General features: G+C 40.5%; 1 protein-coding gene across 14 annotated transcripts in view; it reads right to left on the bottom strand.

Annotated features, from left to right (window-relative positions):
* Positions 1-26,081, bottom strand: part of KIAA0586 (KIAA0586 ortholog) — a 389,421-nt gene that overhangs the window by 351,232 nt on the left and 12,108 nt on the right. For 11 of the 14 annotated variants that reach the window (XR_015059775.1, XR_015059776.1, XR_015059777.1 and 8 more), the window contains 5 exons: positions 20,501-20,559; positions 20,250-20,349; positions 17,204-17,269; positions 4,784-4,856; positions 397-625 (listed from right to left, as the gene is read on the bottom strand). Coding sequence is in view for 11 of the 14 variants with exons in the window: in XM_085887220.1 (XP_085743346.1) it covers positions 397-625; positions 4,784-4,856; positions 17,204-17,269; positions 20,250-20,349; positions 20,501-20,559 (527 nt within the window). In the remaining 3 variants the exon portion in view is untranslated. Of the gene's footprint in view, positions 1-396; positions 629-4,783; positions 4,857-17,203; positions 17,270-20,249; positions 20,350-20,500; positions 20,560-26,081 lie in introns of those variants that run through there. The other 3 variants (XM_085887217.1, XM_085887219.1, XM_085887223.1) reach the window with 3 other exon arrangements.

The following is a 26,081-nucleotide window of genomic DNA, read 5'->3' as shown; positions in this document are numbered from 1 at the left end:
CTCTTTTTTTCTCACCTTTGGGACAAACTCCCACACTCTCTTCAATCCCACTCTTCCCTCCAGGTCTTCAAAACAGCTGATCTTTTCTACCCCCCGTTAATCCACCCCAAACCTACCCACTCTCAATTTCCCACCCCCTCTAAATTTCCTGCTTTCCTTCCTGAAAATCCCTGTAGGGACCATCTTGTTTACCCTGTGTTCCCCACCCCATCCCTCTCCCTTCCACAGATCTCCTCATGTCTCTGTTCCCCACTGTTTTGTGCTTCCCTCTCCCACCCCTCTTGTCTCGTGCTCACATCGTTATACATTTTGTGTGTTTGCTCTTATACAAGCCTTGACATTGTAGATTTAAACACAATTTTAAAAAAAAATTAAAAAAGACATTGTAGGTCGAACCTTCAGAATGGGGGCAGCAACGGCAGCCAATGCCACAGTAGAGGGGTCCGAGGCAGTAGCAACATCTGCAGAAGTGGCTGTTTGCTCCTCTCTTGTTTCCTGGCTTGTCTCCAACACTGCAGAACTACGCCCCTCCCGTGTCCATGTACTCTGCTCAGACATTGTCGGCACTGTCTTTGGAAAAAAGTTCACTCGCACTTCCTGCTGCTTGACCCCAGTTTGAGAATAACTGCAATAAACGGGGTGGAGGAGGAGTATGATGTTATCAACAGGTATGACGTTCAAATCTCGACTATGAACAAACCAATGTATTTAGTAATCTCATCATGTCACTCAGATGTCCCATTGTTCCAAAAAAAAAAAAAATACAGAACTCTGACAAAAAAAGCTTTCATCTTTAATTACTGCTCTTCTGCATTCTCTCCCCCTCCACTAAGGTCCCAATCAATATAGTGGGGTTGGGCTTTAAGTGAGCTTAATGGCCCGATGAGTCAAAGTGTGGTACTATATATAGATATATAGACTGTATATAGATTATATAGAATATATATTAAATGGAAAGTAATATTTTCTGGGGGTGTATTGTTGTTGAACAGTAGCTTCTCTTGGGTGGGTTACAGGGAGTAATGATCAGCAACTACACCATATTATACTTCAGGTTTATGCTATGTAACATACACAGGTGAGGAAGGGTGAGGAAGGGAGTCAGTGACAAGACGAACTGATCGCAGAGGGGTGCTGTGGGAATAATGGGAATGATCGGGTAATGAAGCTGGTTGGCATGTTGGATGCTCCGCATGGCCTGTTCCCCATGGAAACTCGGGCCCAGCAGCTCAACTGAGGTGCGGAGACGCAAGGTATGACTACCAGATGTCTCGGCCACAGCACGGCCATCAGAGGTAACAGACCTAAAGCCGCTGTCACATCTTGACGTTTTAGCCAGCGTATGGCAACGTATAGTATCAAAATGTATGTAAAACGCTGGCGTACGCTGAACGATTGATGTTTTTTCCAGTTTTGGGCGTATTCATAACGAGTTGGACGTATGCATAACGTATTAGCAATGTACACAGAACAGTTCGATAACATATAGATAACGTATACCAACGAATGCTTTGCGTGTTGTCGGCGTTCACAACCTATACCCAACGATAGTCTAACTTATGCATGGCACGCGGCAGCGTATCGCTGATGATCACGTGGCGTAGCCTATTAAAAGGCTGCGGCTCGACTATTCAAATCATAACCGCACCAGACATCGAAGTGTCAAGCCGCTGTCACACCTTGACGTTTTATCCAGCGTATGCCGACGTATGAAAAATTTGCCGAATACGCTGGCACACGTCGAATACGTTATGGGTAAGTTTTGTATACGTTAAGAGCACGCCGAAGCACGCTGGCATACGTCGTAGTATGCCGAGTACGTCGACAAATTTTAAGCATGCTGAAAAATTTTCGACGTATGCCAGCGCATGACGCACACGTTCCGCATACGCTGGCCATAAGTTGTAGGCACGTTACGCGATCGTTGACACACTTCGACACACGTTACTTGTAAGTTACTCATAAGTCGAAACACGTCGAGGTAATGGTTAGCGTACCCAAAACTTATTTCTAACCTATGAGTAACGTGCTTTGGACCTACGTGTAACGTATCTCCAACGCATATTGACGTATGTAGACGTATTCCGGACGACCACAGAACTTACTGACGAGTTACTAACTTACAGCTACCGTATAATGGCGGATTGGCAGCGTTTAGGGGAATTGGTATATAAAAATGGGGTTCACACAGGAGGAACCAGTCAATGTTCCAGACTTCATGGTTTTTTTTTTCTTCTTCTTCTTCTTCTTCTTCTTCGGCATGACGGTGATGTTGACACTTCGATTTCTAGTGTGGTTATGATTTAAATCGTTAGAGCGGCAGCCTTTTAATTATATTATATTATAACTGCACTAGAAATCGAAGTGTCAACATCACCGGCATGCCGAAGAAGAAGAAAAAAAAAATCATGGAGTCTGGAACACTGACGCTAACCATTACCTCGACGTGTTTCAACTTATGAGTAACTTACAAGTAACATGTGTCGACGTGTGTCAACGATCGCGTAACGTGCCTACAACACGTTACTCATAGGTTAGAAATAAGTTTCGGGTACGCTAAACATTACCTCGACGTGTTTCGACTTATGAGTAGCTTGCAAGTAACGTGTGTCGATGTGTGTCAACGATCGCGTAACGTGCCTCTAACTTATGGCCAGCGTATGCGGAATGTGTGCGTCATACACTGGCATACATCGAAAAATTTTGAGCATGTTAAAATTTGTCGACGAGCTCGGCGTACTACGATGTATGCCAGCGTACTCTTAACGCATACAAAACTTACCCATAACGTATTCGACGTGTGCCAGCGTTTTAGACAAATTTTTCATCCGTCAGCATATGCTGGCAAAATCGTCAAGGTGTGACAGCGGCTTAAAATTGAGACCGATATGGAAACAGGATTTTAAAGAGAGTTGAGCAGTTTACACGACTCGTGTGTAGTTCATGGAAACGTTTGGGGGTGGTGGAGGAAAATTATTCCCTCACAAGTGTGGACAAAGTACGTAAACCCCCAATGTAGTGACAGGAAGTGACACATTTTTAAAAATAGAAACATTTATGACACTTTAAGAGATGTATTTTGTGGAATCGATGGAGGATGTTATGATATTGGGCATAAGTTTGGTGAGGGTGTTACGAATCTGGAAGCCATGAGCACTCAACATACAGGTCCGAGAGAACAGTTATATCGGTATGTATTTTGTTGTTAGGGTCCCCGTCCCTCGTTTAATGGGTGAATAAATGTACATGCGCTGTGAGTTATTTTGATAGTTAGGGTTTTTACATCACTCACAACTACGGCTACTACATCTACAACTACAACAACGCCATCTTCGCTCTCACAGCGACAACCCTCTGCTCCCGGCATTCTCCGCGCGCTCGCTGGTATGCGAGCGTGTTCGAAATTCGTTCGGGGATGGAATTCCATTCCCAAATATGGTCATGAACCGGTTCGCTTGGCAGCGCGCCAAGTAAGGGATTGCGTCGTGTCCCACCCACTGAGGACGGGCCACTCCTGAGCGGACCGCGCCCGACAGCGATAAAAGCAACGGAGAGCAAATAATCGGGTGGATCTGCTGGAGCTCGGAGAGGAAGAATTCGCGCCCGTTCAAAACGCATCTCTCGAGGCTGGGCGGAAGGCATCTCATCACTGGCGTGCTCTGGTTCTCGGCTCATCTTGTGGCTGGCGTGGTCTGCGTCTGGCTGCCCTGGTTCCTTCTTGGCCGACTGGTGCTCCGGGAAGGTGTGGACGTCGAGCCGCGCGCAAGCGGCCAGGTAGCCAGCACTTTTTTGTCCCGCAGCTCGACTTCCCTCCGAGCTGAAGGGATAATAAAGACAATTTTGGGTCCGTTTCTTTTGGGTGTGCGTCTGTCTGTGGGCCCGTCTTTAAGTAGGAATTGTTTAAGTGCATGTGTGTAAATTCGCATTCTCTATTAGTCGTGATAACTCTGCCCTTACGTGCTTCCCTCGTTTCCCCGATTACTGTGAATAAATATCCCCGTTTGTTAAATGTATCAGCTCGTTTCTGTGTTTCTTCCATTGGCTTAGCATGGCGCGTGTTGGTAAATTACAAAGGCTATTGCCACTGTAAATGTACATTTGGAACGACGGGACTTCGGCAACCATCCGCTCGGGTTGCGCACGGGTCGGGCACGCCAACGGCTCGACTCGTACAGGTGCCGTCGAGGGTGTGAATACTCGGTAGCTCGCCACGTGGATCTCTCAGTATTTTGAAGTTTGGCAAATAACCCTGTACCACGTGGTGGAATTATTGACGATTCACGGTCCGGTAAGGGACCCGTACCCTCGGAGTTTCCGAAAGGTACGATCTAGATTCCGGGTGTTTGGCAGAGTCGACCCTCCTGCTCCACCCAGCGGTCGTGCTCGCAGCCGATACCCGGCTCCACAACAAGGGGACGTTATCAAGATTACATTCAGTTATGGTAACCTTTTTACAGAAAGGACGTAGCTACAATGGTGAAGGTTCATTGGCGAACACGGAGATATTCATTCCACAAAACAAAGATCATTTTCTATTATTTGGAGTTTGGTAAGCAGAGAATGTCCGTGTCCTTTTGTACACCAGCTCGCATTGTACACCAAGAAAATCACATAGGGAGAAAACACTGCTTTGTGCGTCAGGACACGGCACCTGAAGGTTCTCTCTGAACAGAGCGAGAGAGTGGAAGAACATTTGTCTTTGCTAAAATGAAAATTGCAACTCCAATCAAACAGTATATGCGAAAAATAAATACACAGAAAAACAGCACAGGTGTGCACACACCTCCTGGACATTATACTTGCACGTGCTGACTTCTGCTCCCCTCGAGTGCAACGAGACACCACAACGCTGCTTTCTGGATAACACAAAGCAACTTACATTACACGTGGTGTGAAAAATTATGGTTTACACGTAGAGCTGACATGCACACAAGATCCACCAAAGGTGTTCACGAGTTCCCTTGGCCAAAGAAGAAATAAAAACTCCGAGCATGTGCTACTTCATGCAGTGCACATGACCCGAGTAACATATTAGAACACAGTACGCTGAGGTCCTGAACAGTAAACTGAGCTGTCCCATATCCAGGAGCCAAAATTGGTTAAAAACACCAAATAAATCTTTCAAGGTCAGTACAACCTTTTAGTCTCAGCAGCAGTTCTTTAATCAGATGTTGATCTTCACCTCCACCACTGAAGGTGAAGGAGGTTATGTTGTCTGTCTGTGTGCAGGATATCTCAAAAAGTTGTGGGCAGATCCGGATAATTTGGTGGACAGGTTGAGAGTGTGACAAGGATGAACTGATTCGATTTTGGTGAAGATCCGGATTTGGATCCGACTACTAGATTTTTAAAGTGATTCATCACCATTGAGAGATTGGGACAAAAAGGATATACAGCACGATATCTCAAGAAGTTGTTGACGGATTCGGACAAAACTTGGTGGACAATTTGGGTGTGTGACAAGGAAGAATTGATTCTATTTTGGTAAAGATCTCAATCCAGATCCAGATCCGATATTATTTAAAGGGATTCATCACCAATGAGAGATCGGGCTAAATTAATATAAATCACGATATCTTAAAAAGTTGTAGATGGATTCGTTGAAACTTGGTGGACACCTTGGGTGTGTGACGAGGAAGAATTGATTCAATTTTGGTGAAGATCCGAATCCGGATGTGGAAACGAGAATTATTTAATTTTTAAAGTGATTCTTCACCATTGAGGGAAAGGGCCAAAAACGATATAGTACTGTATAGCATGATATTTCAAAAAATGTATTGGGCCTGATATGTTCTCATGGATCAGGCAATATGTCGTCGAGGTGCAGTATGCGCTCCACCAAGTGCCCTTCTAGTTGTTCAATGGGATTCCAAAATAGAAATCTAAACTGTGAATCAATTTCACCTCTGCAACCAAAAGTGGACGGCAATTATGTATTCACCCGTTTGTGAGCAGGATATCTCAAAAAAATTGACATATTCAGACAACACTTGGTGGACAGGTTGGGTGTGTGACAAGGACAAATTAATTAGATTTTGGTGAAGATCCGAATCCAGATCCAGACACGAGAAATTTTTTTATTATTTCCTGATTGAGTCTTCACCATTGAATGATTGAGGAAAAAACGATATATATCATGATATCTCAAAAAGTTGTGGACGACTTATGATGACAAAACCATATGGATTAGTTGGGCAGGTGACAAGAACAAGACAATATTATTTTGGTTAAGGTTCGGATTCAGATCCAAACTATCAGTGGGATACAAAATGTAAACTATTCAGCCTGGTGGAAGTACAGTCGTGGCCAAAAATATTGGCACCCTTGCACATTTTTCAAATAACTCACAATTTTCTCCAAAAATAAGTTTAAATTGACAAAAGTATTTTGTCTCCACAATTCTTTATTTCACTGTTAATATCACAGAACCTTTGTTTTTGATTCAGTACTGAATATATATATATATATATATATATATATATATATATATATATATATGTATATGTATATATATATATATATATATATATATATATATATATATATATATATATATATATATATATATATATATATATATCCTTTTAAATCAGAAAAAAAAAATGGGACTGACAAAATTATTGACACCCTCGACTTAATATTTGGTATCACAGACTTTGGACAACATAACTGCAGTCAAGCACTTGCTGTAGCCATGAACGAGCTTCCTCCACCTCTCTACTGGCAGTTTGGCCCACTCTTCTTGTGCAAACTGCTCCAGTTCTCCCAGATTTGAAGGGTGCCCTCTCCAAACTGCTGTTTTCAGATCTCCCCACAGGTGTTCAATGGAATTTAGATCTGAACTCCTTGCTGGCCACTTCAGAACAGTCCAGCGTTTTGTATTGAACCATTCCTGGGTACTTTTTGAAGTGTGTTTGGGGTCATTGTCCTGCTGCAAGGCCCATGACCTATGACAGAGACCCAGCTTTCTAACACTGGGTTGAACATTGCACTCCAAAATGCCTCCTTGAAAATCTCCTGATTTAATGATACCATGCACACATTCAAGGTACCCAGTGCCAAAGTCAGCACAGCAACCCCAAAACATCACTGAACCTCCTCCATGTTTGACTGGAGGGAAAGTGTTATTTTCTTTGAAGGCTTCATTTTGTTTTCTGTAAACATAGAGATGATGTGCTTCACAAAAAGCTCTAATTTGGTCTCGTCTGTGCACAGGACATTCTCCCAGAAGGATTTTGGTTTGCTCAGGTGTGTTTTGGCAAACTCCAGGTGGGCTTTCTTATATATCTATCTATCTATCTATCTATCTATCTATCTATCTATCTATCTATCTATCTCTCTCTCTCTCTCTCTCTCTCTCTCTCTCTCTCTCTCTCTCTCTCTCTCTCTCCACCTCTCTCTCTCTCTCTCTCTCTCTGTCTCTGTCTCTGTCTCTGTCTCTGTCTCTGTCTCTGTCTCTGTCTCTGTCTCTGTCTCTGTCTCTCTCTCTCTCTCTCTCTCTCTCTCTCTCAACAGTGGGGTCCTCCTGGGTCTCCTACCATAGAACCCTTTTCATTGAGTTGGCGACAGATGGTGTGAGTTGAAACTGTCGTACCTTGTGTCTGAAGGTCAGCTTGAATCTGTTTGGCAGTTGATCGAGGTGTTTTCTCCACCACTCGAACAATCCTTCGCTGCAGTCTTCGATCAAGTTTTAAATTGCGGCCACGTCCAGGGAGGTTGGCGACAATGCCTTGGGCCTTAAACTTCCTGATAACATTGTGTACGATGGACACAGGAACATCAAGGTCTCTGGAGATGGACTTGTATCCTTGAGATTGTCCATACTTGGCTACAATCTTGTGTCTGATCTCCTCAGACAATTATCTGGTTTTCTTTCTTTTCTCTGTGCTCATTGCGGTACTCAGTGACACAAAACAGCAGAATGACTCCTTTTCTCAATTCAAACTGGTTGAATGAGTGATTTTTATATCGCAGGCACCTGCAATTCACCACAGGTGAGTTCAATTCCAAAGTAAAGGAGAATCACTTGCTTGAAATCTCATTGTTTCAAACAACTTCTAAAAGGTGCCAATGATATTGAATGAACCATTTTAGGATTTCTGTGTGGAATAAGTTAAGATGTAGTCATTTTATTCAGCTTTGTTTTGTTTTGTTCCACTGCAAACCAAAGAAATACATCTGTGGAAATAAAAAGATTTTATAAATTCAACAATTTTCTGAAAGAAATGGTTCATTGTTTGAAAAAAGTGCGAGGGTGTCAATATTTTTGGCCACGACAGTATGCGCTCCACCAAGTGCCGTTCTAATTAAAGAAGATTCCATGGTGTAACCTGCTGTTACTGTTCAGGGCTTCAGTTGTGTGTGCACACCTCAAAACACTAAGCTCAAAACATAGTAATGAAAATGGTGATTCAAGTGTATATCATTAGTCAAATGACCTAATTTATTACTTTCATTATGACAATATGCCTGGTGTTGGTTGGCTTAATGGTTGGGTGGTGGGCTTGGGATCCAAGGATCCTGAGTTCAAATCCCGCTCATCTGTTGAAGTAATACTGTTGCGAATCTGGAAGCCATGAGCACACTCAACATTCAGGTCCTTCAGCTCAGATAACTCGGTAAGTATGTGTTTTTTGGTAGCTTCCTTTCCCTTGTCTAATGGGTAAATCAATGTAAATGCGCTGCGATTTGTTTTGGCAGTAGGATTTCTTGTCATTTCGACAACAACAGAGCGGACCACTCCAGCTCGGAATGAAACAACAAGCAGAAACCCTCAGCTCCCAGCGTCCCCACGCGCTCACTCGGGGAGAGGTCAACTCCCACCCTCCGAACACCAAGCAGAAACCCTCAGCTCCCGGCATCCCCCACGCACCCACTAGGGGAGAGGTCAACTCCCACCCCCTCGAACACCAAGCAGAAACCCTCAGCTCCCGGCATCCCCCACGCACCCACTAGGGGAGAGGTCAACTCCCACCCCCTCGAACACCAAGCAGAAACCCTCAGCTCCCGGCGTCCTCCGCGCGCTTAGTAGGGGGAAGGTTGAGCCCCCACCCACCGTTTCGCTTGGAAAAGCACCAAGTGGGGGAAGGGTGGAGACACGTCGAGGGTGGAGCAACGATTGCCTGCCTGAACGAGCGCGCTGGGGAGGATAAAAGGGAGCGGAGGACCCTCGCAAGGAGTCAGAGTCTGGGGAGTCTGCCTGGCTGGGCTTGGTCGTCGCCGTCATCTTCTTCCTCTTCCTCTGCATGGTCGCGAGCTTGGACACCACCTCATCTCACCTCAGCCGGGTTCGGCTGCGCTGGCCCATCCTTCGGCGACCGGAGTCCCCCCCCCCCCCCCGAGAAGGAGTGGACGCCCAGCCGTGAGCTCGCGGCCATGTAGCCAGCTACCCTGATCTTCAGCCGACTGTCATCCAGGCTGGAGATCCAAATAAAGACCTTTCGGTCCAATTCTTTGGGTGTGTGTGTGCGTATGTGTGTTTGTGGTGCGAGTCCGTAAGTAGCGAACTGTACAAGTGCTTTCTCGCTGTATATCATTGCCTTGCTTTATTCGGTTTAATTCTGCTCTGTCTTCCCCCTTTCCCTATTGTAAATAAATACCCCTATTTGTTCAATGTATCAGCTCGTTTTGTGTTTCTTTCATTGGTTCGACATGACGCGTGATTGAGAATTAGTTAAAGCTGTTACGGCCTGAAGGGGACATTTAGACCGACGGTTCTTGGCGATTAAACCGCTCGGAATCGCACACAGAACGAGCGCGCTAAGCGGCTCGTTTCCGTACGAGTTCCGTCAAGGGTGGAATTCCCCGGTAGTTGGACCACGTGGGTATTTAGGTAAATTGAAATTGGCAATCGACCCCACCCCACGTGGTCTATCCATTGGCGAATTTCGGTCCGATAGAGGACCCATCGACTCCAGACTTATCCGGGGCGACGATCTTAATTCCGGGCGATCGGTCGAGCCGACTTGCGACTCCATCCAGCGGTCGTGCCCGCGGCTGACGTCCCAGCCCCACAACAATACCACGTGTGGTTGACTCCACCTGTCATCATTCCAAGATCAGCAAAATGAGTGGCAACTTGCTGGTATCCTGCGTCGGAGTGGCGACCCATCCAGGATTGTGCCCAATAGCCAAGGAAACTGCTCAGGCAGCACCAATGCTCTGCACAGAGTACGGTCCCAATGGAATGGAATTATGACAATTCCATTAAGGATGCAATAGTTAGATGGCCAGGGCTAAGATATGGATATTGGTGAGATGGCCAGCATGTAGTATTACCTTTTGTTGTAAATTAATTTACGAGTAAGGACCCGCTGAACATCCGTGGTAAAAGCCCTTGCTCAAGAGAATGCCACAGTCATCTAGGTGAAGTATAGGCAACAGACTGCTGCCTCAATCACTCCCAAAAATAAAAAATAAATAATAATAAAAATTACCCCCGTGTGGGGGTGACGGTCATCTCTATAATACCGTAAGTTCTCAATGTTCAGTTATGACCGAAGACGACTGCGTGGTTCTACTGCGCAGCTCGAACTGACGCAGTTTGGTTAACGATGACTCGGCATTTTGGCGCGCGCGCACGAAATTATATTTTGAAAATAAATGCCAACGTTTAAGGCCCGGTCACACCTTGACGTTTTAGCCAGCGATGGCAACGTATTAAAATGTATGTAAAACGCTGGCTTACGTTGAACTTTTGATGTTTTTTTTTAAAGATTCGGATGTATTCATAGCGACTTGGTCTTATGTATAATGCATTGGTAACGGACACAGAACGTTTCATTGTGTTATAGATAACTTATACCAACGAATGCTGAACCTGTTGTTGGCCTACACAACCTATGCCCAACGATAGTCTAACTTAGGCATAGCGCGTTGCACGCATCGCCGACGATGTCGTGACGTAGCCTATTAAAAGGCTGACGCACAACGATTCGAATCATAACTGCCGTAGAAATGGAAGTGACAACATCGCGGTCACACCTTGGCGATCTTGCCAGCGTATGCCGACCTAAGAAAAATGTGTCTAAAACGTTGGGGCACGTCAAATACGGTATGAGTAAGTTTGGTATACGTGAGTACAACGCTAAAGTACGCTATCATACGTCGTAGTAAGTAGAGTACGTCAAGAAATTTTAAACATGTTCAAAATTTTACGACGTACTCGGCGTATGACGCACGTTCCGCATGCGATGGGGATAAGTTTTACACACGATATGTGGATGCTTACACACATCCACAAAGGCTACTTATAAGCTACTCATAAGTCGAAACACGTCGCGGTAATGTCTTTTTTACGCGAAACTTATTTCTAACTTATGTTTGACGTGCTTTGAACCAATTCTGTACGTAGTCCCAACACACATCGACGTATGTAGACGTATTCCAATGACGTCTTCCGGTCGACAAAAAAAAAAAAATTAACGTGTTTCTAGCTTACAACTGCCATATAAAGACGTGTTCCCAGCGGTTTTGGGAATTGGTATATAAAAATGCTGCTCATAAAAGGGGAACCCAACAGTGTTTTCGAGTCCTTTTTGAGTTGATGTCCATGTCAGCAGTAACAGTATCAGTAACAGTATCAGTATCAGTATTAGTATTAGTAGTAGTTTGTTCATGTTGGCAGTAGTAGGTGAGTGTGAGGGGGAGGGTGTGGGTTATGATGGATCGTCCTTGCGTCCGCGTGTCCACGGGTAGGAGACATCTTTTCACCATTGTTCGAAGTTCTTCGCGGCTAATTTTTTATGGGGCTTTTTCAACAATGAGCTATAGCTTGTTTTTACGATTTAGGTCTATTCATAACGGGTTGGACAAATGCACAATGAACTAATAATGTGCATAGAGCGCTTTGATTACTTATAGATACGATATACCAACGAATAATTATCGTGAAGCCGGCGTTCACAAACTATGCCCAACGATAGCCTAACTTATCCATATCGTGCGGCAGTTTATCTTTGCCGGTGACGTAGGGTTTGCTATTCATAGGCTGCCACTCAACGATTTAAATGGCTGCATCTCCACTATTGAAAGTAGACGCTTGCGCTCAACAATTGGATTTTTTTACACTCAACGACTTTTAAACGGTACCACTCAGCTATTTTCATTGTTTACAATGAACGATTTAAATTGCTGTCACTCGCCTTTGTTTTTTGACGCTGGGGTTTGGAAATTTGAAGCGTTTCTTCTGAACGTGTTAAAACGCTCAAACTCGACTATTTTAAATAGACGCTGCCGATGGACAATTGGAATCATAGCCAAGCTAGACATCGAAGTGTGAACATCCTTGTCATGCCGAAGAAAAGTTTGAAGAATGCTGCAAATAAGTGTCCTGGCCGTGGCCGTGGACGCTGACGCAAGGACGATCCATTATACCGACGTCTTTCAGCCTATGAGCAACTTAAAAGTAACGTCTGTCGACGTGTGGCAACGATCGCGTAATGTGCCAAGAACACGTTAATCATAGGTTATAAATAAGTTTCGGGTAAGCGAAACATTACCTCGGCGTGTCTCAACTTATGATTAACTTAAAAGTAGCATGTGTTGACGTCTGTCAAAGATCGCAGACCGTGCATACAACTTGTGGCCAGCGTAGCGGAACGTGTGAGTCATACGCCAGCATACGTCGTGAAATTTCAAGCATGAAAATATTTGAGGACAACCAAAAAGTACAACGTTTAAAGCCAACGTACAACGATGTATGGCAGTGTTTTTCAGCGTGCTCTCAATGTTATCAAAACTTACCCATAACGTATTCAACGTGTGCCAGCATTTTAGAAAAAAAATTCAAAAATCGGCATACGTTGGCTAAAACGTCAAGGTGTGACCGGGCCTTTACATTTCGGGTTTTGAAACTTTTGCACCTTCGGCGGAAAATGTATAAAAATAAAAGGCTAAAAATGTGTTTTATATCTATAATTCATTTCTCCTTCCTTCCTTCTTTGCGAATCGCATTGGCGTTTTTGGCCACCTTCCAGATCACGTGACGATAAAACGGGAGGGAAATTCAAAAATCTGTCCGGTTAGATACAAGATAATATTTTTTACTCTCATAATCAATAAACAGTTGCCGAATATCTTGTAGAATGGCAGACGAGATAGGTTTTGAAAATGGCAATTTTTATAACTTACGTGACCTCGTGACCTTGACCCTGACCTTGAACCCAGACAAAAGTTATATCGTTGTGCAACACTCATCGACCTATACCCACATACTAAGTTTCATCAAGATCGGAAAGAAAAATTGTTGACGGACGGACGGACGGACATTTGGTCCGGCTTTATTAGGTCATTTCGGTAGAGATGACCTAAAAAGCCCAGGTCTGAAGCAAAAACGTGCTTCCTGCCTATATATACATAATACATTGTGGTTATATAGCTTGGATTGATTCCAATTGCACTGGCCCACAGGCTGACACCAGAGGCCTGAACCCTTACACTTGTACATACTGTGGCCTTCACAAGGTCCGTGACACCTATTTTATTTTATTTTTTTTTGTATACCTTGGTCGAGGCTCGTATGAGAGCTAACACACAACTCACAGCAAGGAGGCATGCGACAAGAGGGGCGGGAGTGGAAGGGACAAAACAGTGGGGAACAGACACATTAGGTGAACTGTGGAAGGGAGAGGGATGGGGATGGGACGGGGAACATGGCGAAGAGAAGATGGACATTTCAGGGACTTTCAGGAAGGAAAGCAGGAGAAATGAAGGAAGTGGGCTTGGGTGGATTATCGGGGGTAGAAAAGATCGAGGATTTGGATGGGGGAAGATAAGAGGTGGTGGTGAACAGCTGTCTTGAAAGCCTGGAGGGAAGAATGGGAAAGAATAGAGTGAGGAAGTTTATTCCAAAGGCGGGAAAAAAGAGGAATGAAAGAGTGAAGATGAGCAGTGATTCGTGATTTTGGTAGTTTTACCAGAAGGGGGTTGTTGGCGGACCTTGAGCGCCCTGTGGAAATGTGGTGGGGACAAATCGCATAGAGAGCAGGGGGGGCAAGGCTGGAGAGGAGTCGGTAGAAGACAGAAAGACCACCGACCAACCTGCGGTGATTGAGTGAGAGGCCCAAAGACTCAGCTTCATTGCGGGAGATGCCGATGATCTTAAATGCCCTGGTTTCGACAGCGTGAAGCCGAGAAAGGTGGGAGGCAGGAGCACCAGCCCAGAGGGGGGAGCAGTACTCCATCAGGCTACGGACAAAAGCTTTGTAAGTGGTCAGGAGCTCAAGAGGGCCGAGGAAGGACTTAGCACGACGGAGGATTCCCAGTCGGCGACTGGCTTTTGAGGCGAGGTTGGAAATGTGACTTTCCCAGGAAAGGTCATGGCAGATAGTGAGACCCAGAAGCTTGAAAGAAAAGACTTCTTCCAGAGGATTGTTGAGAAAGTGGATGGGGGGTTTGTAAACGGTCCTTTCGAAGAGACATAGTGAGAGTGTGAGATTTGTCTGGATTGAAAGACATGTTCCACGTGTTGGACCAGTTTGTGATTTTATCCAGATCTGCAGTGAGCGAAGAAGCTGCTGCTTGCCGGTCTGAGGGATGACAGATGGTACGGCAGAGGGTGGAGTCGTCGGCAAAGAGAAATAGAGGATTTTCCAGAGAGTCCGAGAGATCATTGATGAAAACCAGAAAAAGAACAGGGCCCAGAACGCTACCTTGAGGAACTCCAGCCTGCACAGGAAGAGGGGATGAAAGAACTCCATTTAGGGCCACACGTTGACTGCGACAGGAGAGGAAGTCTGCAAGCCATGAGTGGAAATGGCCTTGAATACCATGGGAAGAGAGTTTGGTTAGTAGGGCAGGGTGCCAGACTGTGTCAAAAGCACGTGATATGTCCAGGGATACGGCTCGGATTTCCTGTCTGGCATTGAGGACCTCCATCCATTGATGGGAGAGCAGAAGCAGCATATCCAGGGTAGAGTGACCTGGTCTGAAACCAAATTGATGATTGGAAATCAAGCCATTGGAGAAGAGGAAGGATTTCATGTCTGAAGCGATGATGGATTCCATCACCTTGCTGATGATTGGGAGAAGGCTGATTGGTCTGTAGTTACAGGGATCTGTTTTTGCACCTTTTTATGCAGGGCAGTGATGTTAGCAGATTTCCAAGCAGATGGCAGATGACCTTGGGCAAATGAGAGGGTGAATAGAACAGAGAGAGGGTGAGCAAGAGCAGAAGAGCAGGCTTTGAGGACACGTGGGCTGATGCCGTCTGGACCGGTTGCAGAATCTGACTCGAGGTTTGAAAGCAAGCTCTCCACCTTGTCAGGAGAAAAGGATACAGAGTCCAGGGACAGTTGGGTGCGACTGGGTAAAGTGGGTAGAGATAGTGATGGTATGGGTTTAGGACACAAGATTTAGCTGCAAACACCGAGTTTAGACATTCAGCTTCATCACGTGTGGAATCAGCAGTGCGGCCATTTGAGGTAAGGGAGGGGATGGAGGGGGAACATACACCAGAAACAGATTTGATTAAACGCCACCAGGATTTTGAGGAGGGAGAGAGGTTTGAGAGTTCAGACTTGAGATGAGAAACATGTTGATGAGAAAGAACCTATTGGCTCTAACCTTTCGATATTTGATGATCTTTTTCGGTCATCTCTTCGAGCATGACCTAATAATATTCGTATCAATGTCCTTCGATCCGTCTGTCCGTCCGTTCACAATGAAGTTGAAGCGGGAGATCTGGTCATTAGTGATCCTGATGGAGGTCGATGAGACGTACACGATGGTATGACTTTCAAGGTCACCGAAGGTCAAGGTCAAGGTCACGAGGCCTTTGAAGTTGCGAAAATGACGATTTTCAAATTTTATCTCCTCCGCCATTTATCAAGCGATCTTGAATTTGATTGTAGCATATGAATCTATGAGACAATATCTAAATTTGGTCAGGCCGGATTTTCGATATTCGCTTTCGTTTTCGTGTCACGTGACTTCAAAGTTGGCAAAAAATGCAAAATGACGATTTTCAAAATCTATCTCCTCCTATATTTCTCAAGCGATCTTGAATTTGATTGTGGCATATGAATGTATTAGACAATATCTAAATTTGGTTGGGATGGATTTTCGAATTTCGCTTTCGTTTTCGCGTCACGTGACTTCAAAGCTTGCAAAAACTGCCCTACCTTCAGGAGGCTATATATTCTCTACTGGGCATGGTAAAAGTTAGTGAATGGTGTCATTGCATAGCAGCTGACCTTGTATATTTATACATTCTCCGCCGAAGGTGCAAAAGTTTCAAAACCCGAAATGTAAACGTCGGCATTTATTTTCAAAATATAATTTCGTGCACGCGTGCCAAAATGCTGAGTCATCTTTAACCAAACTGCGCAGTAGTCTTCGGTCACAACTGAACATTGAGAACTTGTGGTATTATAGAGATGACCGTCACCCTCACATGGGGGTAATTTTTAACAGTAGCTTTGGTTGTTTGACACCCAAGGGAAAACTGATAGGGAGGGCATGGCGACTGTGAATATGACAGCTCTGAAGATGTTTGGCGATGCATAGCACCAAAATGGCAGGCATATGATTTTTCATGACAATTGTAGGTGGTCAGACCAGCTGTCCAACCAATGGGTGGAAAGGAGCACTGCACAAGGATGGACGGACAAACAAGCGCATTATAAAACAAGTCTGGAGACGGCGATGGTTCACGAGCAATGTACACGGTTCGCCTTTTTTATTTTTTGACCTTCGAGGGAACGCCACGGGCAAACTGGCAGGAATCAGGAAAAACGTAAATGATGAAAGTTGTAGTACCCGAAGAGCACGACTTGCATACCAACTTTCATTCGAAATAGTTGAAAACCCTAGGAGCTCGATGCCCAATTTATTGATTTTTTTTGACATTTTCTAAGTTCGTGACCTTGTGACCTTGACCTTGGGACGAAAATGAAAAAAAAAATTGAGCTCCGTGTGGCCATGCTGGTGCCATTGGGCTAACCAAATACCGAAACCCGTGCCAGATTCGACAAACCCCCTCGGAGAAGATGTAACTTGAAACCGGCTACCCCCTAAAAACACACGTTTACTGGGCGTGGCTCCGCCCATAATGGGCGCACTATGCCCATTCTCTGGAAAACACAACTAGATCATGATACAAACCTCGCACCCTAATTTTATCAAGATCGGATCAAAACCCATGGGGCCATGCTCGGGACAGACAGACACACACACACCCATAACGAATATAGTGGCAACTTACCGATTCGTGAACCAATATATTTGAGACGTTCCCCAGCAACTGCACAAGCTGTCAACCTGGGATAGGCTGGGGATTTGAATGATCATTTCCATGTTAGCTCTCTGTGGCTGGGTCAAATGAGCCAGCTCACAATATTGGTAGGCTGGTTCAAAGAGGAACTGACAATATAGTATGAAGAGAGAGAATTATAATTTAAGGGGACATGCCAGCAACAATGAGGAGGTTTCGAGAGGAGAAGAACAAGAAGAACAAGAAGAACAAGAAGAACAAGAAGAACAAGAAGAACAAGAAGAACAAGAAGAACAAGAAGAACAAGAAGAACAAGAAGAACAAGAAGAACAAGAAGAACAAGAAGAACAAGAAGAACAAGAAGAACTTTGTGAGTTCTGGTAGAAAACTTCAGAGTTGAGTTGTCAGGTATTAGGGACAGAGTCATCGAGGGACAAGGAGTCATGCCCATCTTTCGGAGTCGGTTGATCTAATAGACAGGGAGCACAGCACTGAATGCTCAGTCCTACACTGGGCTCAGAGCATGATGGTTTAAGTTCCGCAATGATTCAATCTCTCTTCGTACACTACAAATTGAGTGCACCATGTTACAGGCTGCTAACGCTCTCGGGACATTTCCATGTGTTCCCAAAGAGCTCTTTCACCTGTATGGATAACACTGAAACTGTGCTTTGAATGCTCTCGGGGTTTCCTTATTCCAATAAGTGTACGACTGATGCCTGCACGGCTCTTCCACAGCGCCAAAAGCTCGTAATTTTTTTACTTCCGAGACTCCGAGCTTGGACGCCTTTTGTTTTATAAATTTAAATGTTTCTATTTCTGGCTAATTTGCATTTTCATTCCATAATATACATATTCATGTAATTTTATATGATTATAACTTCTCTATACGTATGTATTTGCAAGTTTTATGAAATACTATTTCATTTTTGTAAACTTGACAAATATGAGTCTTCGGACTGCTTTGTGCAGTGCTTGACTTTCTCAATAAACCGAGATAATGAAGATGATGATTTGCCATGGTGGTTCTGCAAGTGGAGCTAGCTGAAACAGTCATCTATCCCTCGATCTACAACTCCCATCTCACTCCACATGGCCTGCTCTCAGCATCTATCCAACAGGCATGATTCATTCCATTCATTGTTTTTCCTTTTAATCCTAATACTCCCATTTGATTTTATTCTTTCACCTTGTTATTTAACTTCTCATGCCAGTGCATCGCATTGGATGGAATTTGTGTTTACTTTGTGTTATTTGGATGTTGTTCTTGCATGCTTCTTATCAAACAATTTTCAGACAATCAAGGTAGTGTTCATTCACTTCCATGGTGCAATTACTAATTAGCTCTCAAGTTAGACAACATGAGAAGCGAAGGGAAAGGGAATTTGTCTTTCTTGGCGTAACACAATTAACCATCTGAGCTCTACAAGCAATATAGTGAACATCTTTCTCTTTCAAACACAACTAGAACAGCACTCACTGGAGCGCATCCCTCCGCCAGGCTGAACAGTTTACGTTTTGTACCCCACTGATAGGTCGGATCTAAATGCGGACCTGAACCAAAATCAAATCGGCTTGTTCTTGTCCCCTTACCAACTCATCCACCAAGTTTTATTATAACCTGTCCACAACATTTTGGAATATCGTGATATAGATAGATATATTTTTGGCCCCACCTCTCAATGGTGGAGGATTTTGCCTTGATTGAAATTTGCCACAAACAAGGTTGAGAGCCACTAAATGTGAAGGGCTAATGAGAAAAAGAAGAGGAAACTGACAAAACCTTCACCTCGTCCTGAAATGAGGAAACCTCTTCACAGGACCACAGGAAGGAGTAACCAGACCAGGCAGAAAAAATAAATTTTCCTACCCCCATTAAGAGGTTTTTATGAGACACCATATCTGTACTGGATGGCCGTTGGTTCCTGAAGAAAGCTCGTCGGCTCTTTGATCACTTAAAAAAAAAACAGAGAGTTGGTGCCAAAGCCACCCAATGCTCGCCTGTTTATACATTTATCGTTTTTAAAAGACGAGTCTAATAATATTTTTTATAAAGCATTGCAGTGATGTCTGATCCAAATAATTTTAAAGCAATATATGAGGCCCGGCGAGGAGGAGTGATGCAAGCGACATTTTTTTAATGATATGATGATGATAGGCTCGGATGATAGGGGAAGCGTTAAAATAGTGCTATATGGCATTAACTCCAAAATGGCCGATGTGGCCCTTACATCACTCCTCCTCGCGGCGCCTCATATGTATTTGTATATTGTAATCAGTAAAAAAAAGTGTGGTAGATAAAACATTAGAAAGGAAAAAACATTAATGTTGATGTGCTACAAAAAAGGTCAAAAAATTTTAAAATTTGAAATTATTTTTTAATTTCAACTTCACTACATCAATAATATACCCCAAAGGAACCTCCATGTCAAATATCAGCATCCGAGTACACATACTAATGAATGGCAAGCTTCTAAATAACTTGCACCAAAAACTTTCACATTTTCATGCTCACGCTGACGCTCACGCCGGGGGTATCGCGATAGCTCTCTGTTCTTCGAACAGGCGAGCTAAAAATTTAATTCTCAGATCCGCATCTGGATCTTCACCAAAATCAAAACAATTAGTCATTGGTAGACACCCAACCTGTCCACCAGGTTTCATATGAATCCGTCCATAACCTTTTGGGATATCATGCTAAACGTTGTTTTGTCCTCATCTCTCAATGAAGAATCACTTAAAAATTATTGGATCTGGATCTTCACCAAAATTGAATCAATTTGTCCTTGTCACACACCCACCAGGTTTAGTCTGAATCCATCCTCAGCTTTTTGAGGTAACCTGCTCACAGACAAACAGACAAACAGACGGGGGTGAAAACATAACGTCCGTTCAACTTCGGTGGCGAACGTAAATATGGCAGAATATTTGATTTTCACCCACTCCTCAGGCAAAGGTCATCACTGATAGCACACTGGCATAAAGGAGTTGAATTTTAAAAAATGAAATCAAAGGGAAGAAAGATGAATTAATGCACCAGAGGAAGTAGAATCGAGTTGCTGTTGGCAAGCCAGGGAATCAACAACAGGTTCAGCTTCCGAACGCCGTTGGTGTTCCATCTCCCAGGAATCAACACTCTGAAGATGAACACAATTTCAAACATCACATTGTAAAAATATGACACTAAATCGTACACTTACAAGGATACTGGGAAAACAGTAATATACTGAGATGACATATTCCCAGCACGCAAACTCCATTTATCCATTTACACAACGCTCCATTTACCAAAATATGTGCCCCATGATCATTTGTGTGGAAATTCAATTCCTCGGCTCTGCTTTTCACTGCAACAAAAGAAAAACTGAATGAAAAAGGGAACATTAACAAGGCTAGCAGCAAAATGTCCACATGCAAGTACATCTCACTTGATAATGAAAAGAAAACACACACAAGCAACAAAATAAAATACTGCACTCAGTAATGATGAGAAAACACTTACGAGTAATGAAATAAAATAAATAACATACTGTACTCGATAATGATGAGAAAACGTACACTAGTAATGAAATAAAATAAATAAAATACTGGTCTCGATCATGACGAGAAAACGTACAAGAGTAATGAAATAAAATAAATAAAAGACTGTACTAGATAATGATATAAAATAAATAAAATACTGCTCTCAATAATGATGAGAAAACGTACATGAGTAATGAAATAAAATAAACAAAATACTGGTCTCAATAATGATGAGAAAACGTACACGAGTAATGAAATAAAGTAAATAAAATACTGGTCTCAATAATGATGAGAAAACGTACACGAGTAATGAAATAAAATAAATAAAATACTGGTCACGATCATGACGAGAAAACGTACAAGAGTAATGAAATAAAATAAATAAAATACTGGTCTCAATAATGACGAGAAAACGTACACGAGTAACAAATTAAAATAAAGAACATACTGTACTCAATCATGATGAGAAAACATACATGAGTAATGAAATAAAATAAATAACATACTGGTCTCAATAATGATGAGAAAATGAACACGAGTAACAAAATAAAATAAAATACTGGTCTCGATCATGACGAGAAAACGTACAAGAGTAACAAAATAAAATAAATAAAAGACTGTACTCGATAATGATGAGAAAATGTACACGAGTAATGAAATAAAATAAATAAAATACTGGTCTCAATAATGACGAGAAAACGTACACGAGTAATGAAATAAAATAAATAACATACTGGTCTCAATAATGATGAGAAAATGTACACGAGTAACAAAATAAAATAAAATACTGGTCTCGATCATGACGAGAAAACGTACAAGAGTAACAAAATAAAGTAAATAAAAGACTGTACTCGATAATGATGAGAAAATGTACACGAGTAATGAAATAAAATAAATAAAATACTGCTCTCAATTATGATGAGAAAACGTACATGAGTAATGAAATAAAATAAATAAAATACTGCTCTCAATAATGATGAGAAAACGTACACGAGTAACAAAATAAAATAAATAAAATACTAGTCTCGATCATGACGAGAAACAAAATAAAATAAATAAAATACTGGTCTCGATCATGACGAGAAAACATACAAGAGTAATGAAATAAAATAAATAAAAGACTGTACTCGATAATGATGAGAAAATGTACACGAGTAATGAAATAAAATAAATAAAATACTGCTCTCAATAATGATAAGAAAACGTAGAAGAGTAATGAAATAAAATAAATAAAATGCTGGTCTCGATCATGATGAGAAAACATACAAGAGTAATGAAATAAAATAAATAAAATGCTGGTCTCGATCATGATGAGAAAACATACAAGAGTAATGAAATAAAATAAATAAAATACTGCTCTCAATAATGATAAGAAAACGTACACCAGTAATGAAATAAAATAAATAAAATACTGGTCTCAATCATGATAAGAAAACGTACACGAGTCATAAAATAAATAAAATACTGGTCTCGATCATGACGAGAAAACGTAGAAGAGTAATGAAATAAAATAAATAAAATGCTGGTCTCGATCATGATGAGAAAACATACAAGAGTAATGAAATAAAATAAATAAAATACTGGTCTCAATAATGATAAGAAAACGTACACGAGTAATGAAATAAAATAAATAAAATACTGGTCTCGATCATGATGAGAAAATATACAAGAGTAATGAAATAAAATAAATAAAATACTGGTCTCAATAATGATAAGAAAACGTACACGAGTAATGAAATAAAATAAATAAAATGCTGGTCTCGATCATGATGAGAAAACATACAAGAGTAATGAAATAAAATAAATAAAATACTGTACTCGATAATGATGAGAAAACGTACACGAGTAATGAAATAAAATAAATAAAATACTGGTCTCGATAATGATGAGAAAACGTACACGAGTAACAAAATAAAATAAATAAAATACTGGTCTCGATCATGACGAGAAAACATACAAGAGTAATGAAATAAAATAAATAAAATACTGGTCTCGATAATGATGAGAAAACGTACACGAGTAATGAAATAAAATAAATAAAATACTGGTCTCGATCATGACGAGAAAACGTACATGAGCAATGAAATAAAATAAATAAAATACTGTACTCGATAACGATGAGAAAACGTACACGAGTAACAAGATAAAATAAATAAAATACTGGTCTCAATAATGAGAAAACGTGAAACAGTAACAAAATAAAATAAATAAAATACTGGACTCGATAATGATGAGAAAACGTACAAGAGTAACAAAATAAAATAAATAAAATACTGTACTCGACAATGATGAGAAAACGTACACGAGTAATGAAATAAAATAAATAAAATACTGGACTCAATAATGATGAGAAAACGTACACGAGTAATGAAATAAAATAAATAAAATACTGTACTCGATAATGATGAGAAAACGTACACGAGTAATGAAATAAAATAAATAAAATACTGCACTCGATAATGATGAGAAAACGTACACGAGTAATGAAATAAAATAAATAAAATACTGTACTCGATAACGATGAGAAAACGTACACGAGTAACAAGATAAAATAAATAAAATACTGGTCTCAATAATGAGAAAACGTGAAACAGTAACAAAATAAAATTAATAAAATACTGGACTCGATAATGATGAGAAAACGTACAAGAGTAACAAAATAAAATAAATAAAATACTGTACTCGACAATGATGAGAAAACGTACACGAGTAATGAAATAAAATAAATAAAATACTGGACTCAATAATGATGAGAAAACGTACACGAGTAATGAAATAAAATAAATAAAATACTGGACTCAATAATGATGAGAAAACGTACACGAGTAATGAAATAAAATAAATAAAATACTGTACTCGATAATGATGAGAAAACGTACACGAGTAATGAAATAAAATAAATAAAATACTGTACTCGATAATGATGAGAAAACGTACACGAGTAATGAAATAAAATAAATAAAATACTGTACTCGATAACGATGAGAAAACGTACACGAGTAACAAGATAAAATAAATAAAATACTAGTCTCAATAATGAGAAAACGTGAAACAGTAACAAAATAAAATAAATAAAATACTGGACTCGATAATGATGAGAAAACGTACAAGAGTAACAAAATAAAATAAATAAAATACTGTACTCGACAATGATGAGAAAACGTACACGAGTAATGAAATAAAATAAATAAAATACTGGTCTCGACAATGATGAGAAAACGTACACGAGTAATGAAATAAAATGAATAAAATACTGTACTCGACAATGATGAGAAAACGTACACGAGTAATGAAATAAAATAAATAAAATACTGCACTCGATAATGATGAGAAAACGTACACGAGTAATGAAATAAAATAAATAAAATACTGTACTCGATAACGATGAGAAAACGTACACGAGTAACAAGATAAAATAAATAAAATACTGGTCTCAATAATGAGAAAACGTGAAACAGTAACAAAATATAATTAATAAAATACTGGACTCGATAATGATGAGAAAACGTACAAGAGTAACAAAATAAAATAAATAAAATACTGTACTCGACAATGATGAGAAAACGCATTACGAGTAATGAAATAAAATAAATAAAATACTGGACTCAATAATGATGAGAAAACGTACACGAGTAATGAAATAAAATAAATAAAATACTGTACTCGATAATGATGAGAAAACGTACACGAGTAATGAAATAAAATAAATAAAATACTGTACTCGATAACGATGAGGAAACATACCACGAGTAATGAAATAAAATAAATAAAATACTGTACTCGATAACGATGAGAAAACGTACACGAGTAACAAGATAAAATAAATAAAATACTAGTCTCAATAATGAGAAAACGTGAAACAGTAACAAAATAAAATAAATAAAATACTGGACTCGATAATGATGAGAAAACGTACAAGAGCAACAAAATAAAATAAATAAAATACTGTACTCGACAATGATGAGAAAACGTACACGAGTAATGAAATAAAATAAATAAAATACTGGTCTCGACAATGATGAGAAAACGTACACGAGTAATGAAATAAAATGAATAAAATACTGTACTCGACAATGATGAGAAAACGTACACGAGTAATGAAATAAAATAAATAAAATACTGGACTCAATAATGATGAGAAAACGTACACGAGTAATGAAATAAAATGAATAAAATACTGTACTCAATAATGATGAGAAAACGTACACGAGTAATGAAATAAAATAAATAAAATACTGTACTCGATAATGATGAGAAAACGTACACGAGTAATGAAATAAAATAAATAAAATACTGTACTCGATAACGATGAGAAAACGTACACGAGTAACAAGATAAAATAAATAAAATACTAGTCTCAATAATGAGAAAACGTGAAACAGTAACAAAATAAAATAAATAAAATACTGGACTCGATAATGATGAGAAAACGTACAAGAGTAACAAAATAAAATAAATAAAATACTGTACTCGACAATGATGAGAAAACGTACACGAGTAATGAAATAAAATAAATAAAATACTGGTCTCGACAATGATGAGAAAACGTACACGAGTAATGAAATAAAATGAATAAAATACTGTACTCGATAATGATGAGAAAACGTACACGAGTAATGAGATAAAATAAATAAAATACTGTACTCGATAATGATGAGAAAACGTACACGAGTAATGAAATACAATAAATAACATACTGTGCTCAATAATGATGAGAAAACGTACACGAGTAACAAAATAAAATAAATAAAATACTGGTCTCAATAATGATGAGAAAACGTACACGAGTAATGAAATAAAATAAATAAAATACTGTACTCGATAATGATGAGAAAACGTACACGAGTAATGAAATAAAATAGATAAAATACTGGTCTCAATAATGAAAAGAAAACGTACACGAGTAATGAAATAAAATACTGGTCTCAATAATGAAAAGAAAACGTACACGAGTAATGAAATAAAATACTGGTCTCAATAATGATGAGAAAACATACACGAGTAATGAAATAAAATAAATAAAATACTGGTCTCAATAATGATAAGAAAACGTACACGAGTAATGAAATACAATAAATAACATACTGTACTCGATAACGATGACAAAACATACACGAGTAACAAAATAAAATAAATAAAATACTGGACTCTATTATGATGAGAAAACTTACATGAGTCATGAAATAAAATAAATAACAAGCTGTGGTACATTTAAAGTGGACCACCCCATGCCAAATAAATAAAAAATAAACCATTGTCACCCGCAGGGTGACCCATATCTTGCCAAAAGGTGACCACGTGTGACTTCTTTCAGGTGACACTGAGGTGAACAGAGCTGCTATCCACC

The sequence above is a fragment of the Eptatretus burgeri genome, chromosome 7 (assembly GCF_056783735.1).
Source record: "Eptatretus burgeri isolate ZD-2024b chromosome 7, Ebu_testis_v1, whole genome shotgun sequence".
Lineage (NCBI taxonomy): Eukaryota > Metazoa > Chordata > Myxini > Myxiniformes > Myxinidae > Eptatretus > Eptatretus burgeri.
This window is presented reverse-complemented; position numbering and strand designations above follow the sequence as displayed.